Below are 12,318 nucleotides of genomic sequence, written 5' to 3'. Positions count from 1 at the left end.
GGTTTTTGATGATGATATAGATAATGATATAGATGATGATAAGAGGACGATGATGATTATGACTATGATTAAGTTTGAATGATGATATGTGTATGTTATAGTTCGAATGATGATGAGCAAAGATGAAACATGATGATGATGAACGACGAGTTAAAAGAATTTAACAAGCGAATTTAATCAGAAAAACTGAGACAGTGTAATGGTTTAAGGCGTTATAGGGTTAGCGGGACGTCGCGGCTTCACACCCGGACTTGGGCATTATTTTTAAGGGCTACTTCATTGAGGTAGTTTACATATTACTCATTATTATTATTAGTAATATTACTATTATTATTACTATTATTATTACTATTATTATTATTATTACTATTATTATTATTATTATTATTATTATTATTATTATTATTATTATTATTATTATTATTATTATTATTATGAACATAAGTATTATTATTATTACAAATTATTATCATTATTATTATTATCATTATTTTTATTACTAGTATTATCATTATTATTATTTTTATAATAAATAAATATTATGTATATAAAATTATACTTATAATAATATTACATATTATAAACGTATTTTTTTATATAAACATTCATATATAACAAATGTTGTATTTTAATATAATATTAATCATATATAAATATTAATATAACTATATAAACATTAGTCATTTTTAAAGATACATACAAATTAAATATATATAATATATATATAATATATAATTTAAGAGATAATAAATTTGTTTGATTACAAATATATGTGTTAATATATATAAATGATATAGGTTCGTGAATCCGAGGTCAGCCCTACTCTTGTTAAATGATGTCATATGTATTTTTACTACAAAATACAAAATTGTGAGTTCATTTGATTCCCTTTTACTCTTTACATTTTTGGGACTGAGAATACATGCGCTATTTTTACAACTGCTTTATTAAATGCTTTTGAAATACATTTTGAACTACGAATACATGAAATGCTTTTATAAATGTTTGATGAGATAGACACAAGCAAAACATTCCTCGAATGAATTAGGTGGACGTGATAATTGCCACCATTGAATTATGTGGACGTGATAATTGCCACAATTGATATGAATATTTTTCCCTGATTATTATTGCTTGGTAACCTAAGAATTAGGGAACATCACTAATTTTGAGAATTAGTGCACGCCTAATTGACGCGAATCCTAAAGGTAGCTACCGGGTTTAACACCCCCACCCAGAATGTTCACTAGACGGAAGGGCTAGTGGGCGTGGTGTTTAGTACTTCGAAGTTTATATGATTATTATACAGACGAGATGTTCTGTTTTGGGGATATTATTATGCGTATTATATGTTAAGGTCGGTTACCAAGCCAAGCTATGAAGGCAATGAAAAGTGAATGTTATGTATCGAGAGAATGATTTTATACACAGGTTATGTGTTTGTTATTTTTGTGCACAAGATATGTGTACGGTTACTAAGATTTATGAAAGATGATTTCGTACACGAGAAAGGTATACTGTATTTAAAAGATATCGCATGTACATTGCAGGTGGGTATAAGATTCGGGCCCATTTGTACCATGCAGGATTTAAATCTTGTGGTCTAATAAAATGATGAATTTTATTGTTTTATGATAAACTTATGAACTCACCAACCTTTTGGTTGATACTTGAAAGTATGTTTATTCTCAGGTATGAAAGAAACCTTTCGCTGTGCATTTGCTCATTTTAAAGATATTACTTGGAGTCGATCATCGCAATGGTACCAGATGTTGGTGACTTCGTCCAGATGGATTAGGACGGGGTATGACATGTGGTATCAGAGCGGTGGTTTTAGCGAACCAGGTCTTGCATTAGTGTGTCTAACTGATAGTTGTGTAGATGCATTAGTGGGTCTGGACTTCGACCTTGTCTGCATGTCAAAATTTTTGCTTATCAATTAGTGCCAAAAATTATTTGCTTATCATCCTTAAATTCTAGACACGTCTTACTGCCTCTATTGCATAGACAGTGTATAGATAAATTCATATCTTAGCGTATCTGTTATTGTTACCTTTGCCTGACAGCTTCCGTAGATTCCTTCATAACTTATGGGATTTTAGTATTATATATGCATATGTAAACTATGTATTACAGGGTACTAATCTACATCCTATAATCTATTTCTTATCGAAAATCCTTCATCTGATCGTACGAGATGAATCCCTCAACCAGTTCGAGTCCCTCAGATTCCGATAGCTATTCCGATAGTTATTCCGACAGCTATTCCGACATGGATATTCACCTAAGCTCCGGAAGCAGCGTCACCAGAATGAATCAACCAATCAGCCATCCCCAATCCATCTGATGGGTTCGTAGTCTACTTAATCATTGGAGACAAGAAGAAACGATCCTTTCCACCCACCAACCGAATTTACCTCTTGGAAATGAACCTGAAGCACTTACCGGCGAACCAGTCCGAAACACCATTTTCACCCTCATTTCCCGAATATCTCACCACGATTATATTCTATCTTAAATTCTAAACCTTATTCATCTGCTCATTCCAACCGACAATCATCCCGGAGTAATACAAGAAGTCAACGAACTTCGCGCTCGAGTAATCAATTTGGAGAATATGGTGCAAAATGTACCAGCTTCAACAACATCACCGGCATCAACAGTACCACCAACAACACAAGTTTCAACATCACATGCCCCAATATTTCATTCTGTACCTCGAGCATAATCATCGTTCTACGAATCATTCTACATCATTTATCTTCGTTCGACAAGGCGATTATGTAATCTATAATATTTTAGAGATTATATACTCTTGTTATAACGGCAAACCAAATGAGATTAATATTATATTAACTCATTAAATCCATGATTACATCTGAAGAAAATATATATGTATATATATTTTCATAAGGATTGTAATTAAAAATTCTTTTGTACAAACTGTTAATGGTGAAAATATTTTAACGGGTAGGTAATACCCGAGGAATATTTAGATTTCACATTAATAAGTTACACTGTACATTCTTCAAATCTGATTCAACATTCATTTACTATCCTACTTACATCTACAAAGATACGAATCCGTTCACCGCAGAATAACCATTTTCATTCAATTTCATATTTGGATTTTAACCTATCAGAATCTAACAAGTGGCATAATGAAGAAAACAATGGATAAAATAAAATTTGTTAGAAACAAACAAATTAAATGTGAAAAATTTTGTTAAGAATCCACGCTAACTGTTCCTAGCTAACTGTTCCTAGCTAACTGATTACATTTTATTTATCGCAATTTAATTATCGCAATTTATATTCTCGCAATTTTATTTATCGTCATTTAATTTCTGTTATTTATTTTACGCACTTTAAATATCGGGACACGTATACAAGGTTTTGACATATCATATCGACGTATCTATATATATTATTTGGAATAACCATAGACACTCTATATGCAGTAATGCTAGAGTTAGCTATACAGGGTTGAGGTTGATTCTACAATAATATATATACTTTGAGTTGTGATCGAGTCTGAGACATGTACACGGGTCACGATACGTATTAATTGATTTAAATATTATAAATTAAACTATATATGAATTATTGGACTGTTAACTGTGGACTATCGACTGTGGACTAATAACATTGGACATTTAAAATGAATTAAAATATTGATTATAACATATGAAACTAAACATTTCTTCAAGTTTGCCACTTGATTTCATCTTAAACCTCATTGGTATTTTGACGGTTACAATCTGCGTTCAAACTTTTCATAATTCTTGAAAACACCTCAATCGAGAGAATGAACCAACCGCACTTCATCTACGGAAGAAAAAAAAATCGATGCATATAGTTATACACCTGAAAACACTCGAAACCTGAGTTAACACGTATGTGTGCTAATTTCTTTATTGTTATTACTACCCAAAATAACTTGGTAATTCCTTTCAAAGTAGCAAATTTTGTCACAGCTCCAGCAAGTTAACTTCGATTTTTCATTCAAATCAACCTTATTATAACTTTGATATATACGTTGCCATTATTTATTGTTACCAGAGAACCTTTCATATTCCACCATATTACCATCAGCATTTAATCATCTAAAAACACAATTCTCCTGAAACCACCTCGAATTGATAACCGACAATTCAGATATGGCTGCATTAAATGCAGACGAAACAGTAAAACTGTAGATGGCCTAAATGGCCAAGAGGTTGATGATAAAGAATGGAGTGTTGGGAACGCTCGATTAAAAATTTGGTACTGAAAAACGGATTGAGCAAACCATGAAGGAGACCAAGGACAAATACAAGGACCAAACCCAATATTCAAAGAATCCAGGTAATTCTGGATCCGATGAAATCTTTAGAGAATATATTGCTCCGAGATCATGTTAAAATCTTGCGGGAAATTTTTCTTTATCAACCTTCGAACTTAGAAATTCCAAAATATCATCAAAAATATCTTCGATATTTCTGAGGATATTTTCATAAATATTCTTGTTCGAAATTATCTACCTCTTCGTGTTTTCTGTATTTCATTATATTGGAAACTTCTTTAAAATCTAAGTATAAATTATGAATGAATTGTGGAGAAGTGTTGGGAATTGAAGCATGAGTTAGTATAATATAATGGCACTTAGCCAACATGATTATATTACAGTAAGTCATGCTGAGTTTCTAATGAAACGTGATGATGGTTCACAGTAAATTATACCATCATCATGTGTCATGTTACATAACTCTTACATTCTGCTTAACTTTTGAACGTATCAAGAAAAGGTATTCTTGATGGTTCTATCTTCCGTGATGTTGATAAATTTGAAAATCAAATCGTGCTATCACGTTCCTTCCTGCTTAGAACATTATAATCATTCGAAACTCTATATCTACGAATTATGGAACATTATTCGGTTGACTTAAAGTCAAAAAAAGAAGACAAGAGCATGAAACTCCAAAATATAAGGGAAAATACAAAGCCCAACAACAACACCGAAATTACAAACTGTGGATATCAGTGCGTATAGCAATATAAAGACACAGGAGGATTATAAATACAATAATCACTAGAGCATAGTAGAAATAAACAGATTCTTCTAGTGGGAGTTGGAAAAGAAGGACGATCATTGCGATAGTCAGCATGAGAACAAGGATTAGAACCGGATTAAGCATTATTATAATCTTTTGATATATGAACTGAGAAAGAAGGTATAGAAGTAGTGAAAACTAATGGAACGGAAAAGGTAAATTTATAATGGAAACATCAGGCGTAGTAATCGGGACATATCATCGCATTTAATTAAAGAGATACTAATTTTCTTAAATCTCGAAGAATCAGATCTTATAGATTTACAAGATTTTCTTTTGAATCCCTTGAATTCCGGAATTCAAACCAGACTACGTCAAAAGTTAAGACGCATCTTATTTTTCTAAAATCAACCATGACTACGTCACCGGTTAAGACAAATCTGCATTTACTCATCTCAATCTTTTGTGATAGCTTCATTCGTACGCTTCACAAAAATCGAATCGTTTTATCAATATTACTCAATGATGATAAAACTCTATTTTATCAGCTCATATTTTTCATGAAAGCATTTTTATGGTTAACCATGACGACCTTACTCAAATTTCGGGACGAAATTTCTTTAACGGGTAGGTACTGTGACGACCCGGAAATTTCCGACCAAATTTAAACTTAATCTTTATATGATTCCGACACGATAAGCAAAGTCTGTAATGTTGAGTCTCGAAAATTTTGGAACTATATTCATATATTAACTTTTGACCATTCCCGACGATTCACGAACCAATGTGTAAATAATTATGTAAATATATATATATATATATATATATATATATATATATATATATATATATATATATATATATATATAAGTATATATAATAATTTAAATTAATAAGTATTACATAAATAAAAACATATTAGATTCAATCATATAAATATTAAAATAATACTGTCATTACTTTCAATATTAATATTGATATCAGTGATCTATAGATACAAACTTGTTATATATAAATGACTGTAATATTATTATTACTGGTATTATTAACATTAATAATATTAGCATTATTATTAGTATTATCATTATTATCATTAATAATATTATCATCATTTTCATTATTATTATTGTTACTTGTTATTATTAAAATCATTATTAAAAAAAAAACTATTATCAATGATTATCAAAATACTTGATATTAATATTAGTATTAGTATTTTTATTAGATATTATTATTAACATCATTATTATTAATATAAATTATTATTATCATTATTTAATATTAAGATAATTAAAAGCAAAAAAAATTGTACGAAATATATTCCCAATCCAATTTCAACTCACTGTCATCTGTTAAGACTTCTATTTTGATCTAGTAGTTGTTGAAAACTCTTACCAAATCTGTACAATTCTGTTGGATATCGATATCATCTGTACATCTATATTCTTTATATTTTTTCTTTCTTTCTGTTACTGCTTGATTGACCCTGTCGACCAATTGGATACATAAACAAACGAATTACTAAGGTCATTTACACAATCAAGCAACTGCACATACTTTATATCAATTATCATTTTCTTACGTCTAAATGATTTAATTTTTAAAAACTTAAAAAAAAAACCCATTTGCTCAACTTGCTTCTTGAACCACCCTACCATATATTGTCTACTGTCTATGAATCAAACAACTATCACCAACTATCTCTTCTATATTTCTATCAACCAAAACATTAAACCACAAATTCACCACAACCACCACCTATCACGACTAAAACCACCATCCTAGAATAACTCATTTTATCACCAATCGAAAACCATAATCACCACCTCATACCCGAACCACAAACTCTTCATATAGAGATGTTAAACAAACCCACTTGTTGCTACTACATCTATTCTATGATGTTGAACCGATGACGTTGAACGATAATAACCTGCTACTAATTTTCAGTTCACTAAGTTTGGCCATGAACCATCCTCACAACCATGAAAACCTTATTATTTCTTTTATGTCAAGCATCATACAACCACAACCATGCTATTACCATTCTGTACCCATATCAACCACCATTTTCCCTCTCTCTCACAGTGTATCTCTCTCTCATATTCTTTTCTGTAAATCGCTACCACACAAACCATTACAAATATGCTACTATTATTTTATGAACCTATCGAACTAAATCACCAAAACCGTTACCTTCACTCACACTCTCTTTCTTTCTCTCTTTATCCGAGAACATTGTTACTAAGAACCACCACAATCGATTTTTCTTGCTGCTGAGTGTTTCTATGTTTTTTCGCTGCAAAGCCACTCAAACACAATCCTAATCACAAACGATCACCACCATATTAACCAACCTGCAACTGCAGCTTCTATTGTGGCTATAATTTTGTTTCCATGATCCTTTAAAAGGAAGAGAATAACATTGAAAAGAAAAAGGAATAGCGACTGTTACTGTCATCTGCAGTAGGTATGGGTTATCAATTTAAAATAGTAAACGAGATGCTTTCTTTCTTGATGGCTGACATATATCAATACACTAACCCCACTTGATAAAAAATAATCGAACCCTCCCGTTGTCTGGTTCGATTCAAACCATATATATCGAATTTTTATTCACCATATTTCGGTCCATGTGTAATGGATTGATGAGTTAAAAATTGTTGTCAAGTGGAAAGCATTGATTATTATATTACACCACTTTATTAATCTCCAAGACAAAAGATGCAAGTGGGATATGTGGCATTGATAATGGCTGACTAGTTGATAACAATTAGTGATTTAATTTGCATTTGATAGCTGTGGGACCAAACAACTGTACGCATCCATCCTTTTGCATTTGGTACGGATCGGTAAAGGAACTAAATGAGTCTATTTGGGCCATTAAATGTTATTAGGCTAGTGTACAAAATGGGATTGTATATATATTTGTGATAATGGAAAATGGGATGATAACAACTGTAAAGTGGTCGAAATTTTTGCTGTTAGTCATTTAGTTTTTATGGTGGGACAAGTGATAGAAACAAATCCTAATATACTATGGTGGACCGTGATTTTTGGTCAAGAACGTTTTTTTTTATGATGACTCATAATCATGATGATGTGGAGATGTATGATGATAATAATGGGTCATGGCAGTTGTGTTTCTAATTGATCACACAGAAGCAAAACCGAATTTAGTGTTTTCATTTTTGGGCTTTTTAATTGTATTGGGCTAGTAGAAATTAAGTTAAGCCTTGTTCAATTCTAGAGGATATTGTGCCGTGGGTATTAGACTAAGCCCAATAGACCTATGGGCCGACTATTCTAATGCTACTAATCGCGAACTAGTACTGCAACTAATCTGTTTCCTTGTACAAACAAATATGAAGATGGTGAGGGTGTATTAAGATCATGAAGCATGATGAAAGACTTTTAGATGATGATAGTATTATGATGGAGATGGAGTGATGATCATAATGATGAAAGGATTAGACTTATGGTTTTTGATGATGATATAGATAATGATATAGATGATGATAAGAGGACGATGATGATTATGACTATGATTAAGTTTGAATGATGATATGTGTATGTTATAGTTCGAATGATGATGAGCAAAGATGAAACATGATGATGATGAACGACGAGTTAAAAGAATTTAACAAGCGAATTTAATCAGAAAAACTGAGACAGTGTAATGGTTTAAGGCGTTATCGGGTTAGCGGGACGTCGCGGGTTCAAACCCGGACTTGGGCATTATTTTTAAGGGCTACTTCATTGAGGTAGTTTACATATTATCATTATTATTATTAGTAATATTACTATTACTATTATTATTATTATTATTATTATTATTATTATTATTATTATTATTATTATTATTATTATTATTATTATTATTATTATTATTATTATTATTATTATTATTATTATTATTATTATTATTATTTTTATGAACATAAGTTTTATTATTATTACAAATTATTATCATTATTATTATTATCATTATTTTTATTACTAGTATTATCATTATTATTATTTTTACAACAAATAAATATTATGTATATAAAATTATACTTATACTAATATTACATATTATAAATGTATTTTTTTTATATAAACATTCATATATAACAAATGATGTATTTTTAATATAATATTAATCATATATAAATATTAATATAACTATATAAACATTAGTCATTTTTAAATATACATACAAATTAAATATATATAATATATAATTTAAGAGATAATAAATTTGTTTGATTACAAATATATGTGTTAATATATGTAAATGATATAGGTTCGTGAATCCGAGGTCAACCCTACTCTTGTTAAATGACATCATATGTATTTTTACTACAAAATACAAAATTGTGAGTTCATTTGATTCCCTTTTACTCTTTACATTTTTGGGACTGAGAATACATGCGCTATTTTTACAACTGCTTTGTTAAATGCTTTTGAAATACATTTTGAACTGCGAATACATGAAATGCTTTTATAAATGTTTGACGAGATAGACACAAGCAAAACATTCCTCAAATGAATTATGTGGACGTGATAATTGCCACCATTGAATTATGTGGACGTGATAATTACCACAATTGATATGAATATTTTTCCCCTGATTATTTTTGCTTGGTAACCTAAGAATTAGGGAACATCACTAATTTTGAGAATTAGTGCACGCCTAATTGACGCGAATCCTAAAGGTAGCTACCGGGTTTAACACCCCCACCAAGAATGTTTACTAGACGGAAGGGCTAGTGGGCGTGGTGTTTAGTACTTCGAAGTTTATATGATTATTATACAGACGAGATGTTCTGTTTTGGGGATATTATTATGCGCATTATATGTTAAGGTCGGTTACCATGCTAAGCTATGAAAGCAATGAAAAGTGAATGTTATGTATCGAGAGAATGATTTTATACACAGGTTATGTGTATGTTATTTTTGTGCACAAGATATGTGTACGGTTACTAAGATTTATGAAAGATGATTTCGTACACGAGAAAGGTGTACTGTATTTAAAAGATATCGCATGTACATTACAGGTGGGTATAGGATTCGGGCCCATTTGTACCATGCAGGATTTAAATCTTGTGGTCTATCAAAATGATGAATTTTATTGTTTTATGATAAACTTATGAACTCACCAACCTTTTGGTTGACACTTGAAAGTATGTTTATTCTCAGGTATGAAAGGAACCTTCCGCTGTGCATTTGCTCATTTTAAAGATATTACTTGGAGTCGATCTTCACAATGGGACCAGATGTTGGTGACTTCGTCCAGATGGATTAGGACGGGGTATGACATTATTCTCAGGTAACTAAGATGATTATGCATCCACTGTACTCTGCATTGTTAGTGATGTCTCTTAATCATGGACTTTTTATTTTGCATTCACTACTTATGTTGTATTCGAACCATGGTTTTTAATGACCTAAGTGTCACGTACTATTGTTAATGCTTTCTATCCGTAGAAGCACGTTACTTTTGTAAAACATTTGTCGTTGGAAAAACATTATCTTTTTATGAATGCAAAACCTTGTTTTAAAATAGCATATAGTGTTATACCGTGTAATGGACCTGTTGTTGATGATCCGTACCATAGAAGTTTTGGACGGGGCATCACATATGACCAAGACGACAATGCCATAGATATGTGGAATTCAAATCATGCTTGAATTTCTTAGAGCTACAATTAAATATAGAACTTTCGTTTGGAATAAGATTATGCATATCAATTTTAAAAATACCATCTCTAGGAATATCATTAAAATAAAAAACATTATCCTTAGAAACTGAAATACCATAATTTGTGAATATATGATTAAAACCATTATCCTTCAAATGAGAAACTGAAATAACACCTCTAGTTATAGAAGGTGCATAATGAAAATTATCTCAAATAAGAATAATTCCACTTGGGAGGATGAGCTCATAGCTTCCTATAGCTTTGACAGCTGCACGATCACCATTGACAACGTACAGATCCAAAGCCCCCTTATTCAGCTTCCAAATTTTTCTAAGTCCCTGCATATTATTACAAATATGAGTACCACAACCAGTGTCATATACCCAAGTTTTATTAGGAAAATTATACAGTTCTATAATGAAGATACATGAAGTGCTGGTCGAACCAGCCTTTCCCTTCTTCAACTCTTCCAGGTAAAGCACACAGTTTTATCTCCAATGACCAATCTGGCCACAATGGTGACAAGCCATGTTCTTTGCGGGATGCTCTTTCTTTGCTGGTGGTGGAATTTTCTTCTCGGGAGTGTAAGCGTGCTTACTCTTTCCTTTTCCCTTTCCACTTCCAGCTTGTGGCTTTCTTTTCTGGATTTTACCTTCCTTTATAGTTAAGACTGTAGGAGTCTTCTTTGGTAGCCCCTTTTCAGCTTGCTTAAGCATTGCATGCAGCTCAGGAATGTTTTTTCCCATGCCATGCATATTGTAATTCATTACAAATTCATTATAGTCCTTTGAGAGTGAAGTAAGTATCAAGTGCACTCCAAGAACTAGTGGCATAGCATAACCTAGTCGCTCCAGTTGATTCAAATAGACTTTCATCTTCAAGACATATTGGCTAACCGGCTGCCCCAACTCATGTTTGCAAGCGTGAAACGCTTTCACAGTTTCAAACAACTCCTGTTCTGCCTGTTGTTGGAACATCGTCTTGAGTTCCTCGATCACCTCATATGCATTGTAGTCCATTAAGTTCCTTTGGATCTTAGAGGTCATGCTAGCAAGCATAAGACATGCTACTTCAAGTTGTTCGTTATACTGCTTAGTATAAGCATTAGGAACAGTAGCACTGGCAGTTTCAGGTGGAGCTTCTGGTAAAGGATTTTTCAGATGGTGCAACTTCCTTTCAGACTTTAAGACAATCTGAAGGTTTCGATACCAGTCAATGAAGTTGTTACTATTCAATTTTTCCTTCTCAAGATTGACCTTATGGTCATGTTGTTTACAGATTGAATTGCGTTTGATGTCATCTACAAAATAAACAAGGTTCTTTTAGTATCTTTAATAATTATCCTTTTATAAATTAACTACCCATGTTTTAAAACCTTATAAAACTATTAATTTTTGTAAAAGGTTAAGATCCACATTGTGCTTCCACCATCACATCAGTTGATCTGCTAGCAATGGTGGATTCAATCGGTAGGCGGCGGCACCAATTGCATTACAAGTGCAACTCTTAGATCTTTATGGGACTCACGGCATTTAGTGTCTAACACTAGTGTCATGCTGGCATGTTTAGTCCCATCCTTGCCTCGAGTTGCGGTCTCG

The 12,318-nt window shown here is 31.7% G+C and overlaps 1 protein-coding gene across 1 annotated transcript; it reads right to left on the bottom strand.

Moving 5' to 3' along the window:
- Positions 1 to 10,929: 10,929 nt before the first annotated feature.
- Positions 10,930 to 12,085, bottom strand: LOC139900060 (uncharacterized). The gene is made up of 3 exons (XM_071882869.1): positions 12,082 to 12,085; positions 11,248 to 12,020; positions 10,930 to 11,058 (listed from the first exon to the last, which is right to left on the bottom strand). The coding sequence occupies exons 1-3, from the start codon at positions 12,083 to 12,085 to the stop codon at positions 10,930 to 10,932; spliced, it is 906 nt and encodes a 301-aa protein (XP_071738970.1).
- Between the last annotated feature and the right edge of the window lie 233 nt (positions 12,086 to 12,318).

The sequence above is a fragment of the Rutidosis leptorrhynchoides genome, chromosome 1 (assembly GCF_046630445.1).
Source record: "Rutidosis leptorrhynchoides isolate AG116_Rl617_1_P2 chromosome 1, CSIRO_AGI_Rlap_v1, whole genome shotgun sequence".
Taxonomy (NCBI): Eukaryota; Viridiplantae; Streptophyta; class Magnoliopsida; order Asterales; family Asteraceae; genus Rutidosis; species Rutidosis leptorrhynchoides.
The sequence above is the reverse complement of the archived record's forward strand: the minus strand, read 5'-3'. Positions and strand labels throughout refer to the sequence as shown.

Coding starts and splice junctions, on each gene's coding strand:
- LOC139900060 (XM_071882869.1), bottom strand. Junction 11,059..11,247: donor AGCATCCCGCAAAGAACATG/GCTTGTCACCAT, acceptor AATAATATGCAG/GGACTTAGAAAAATTTGGAA.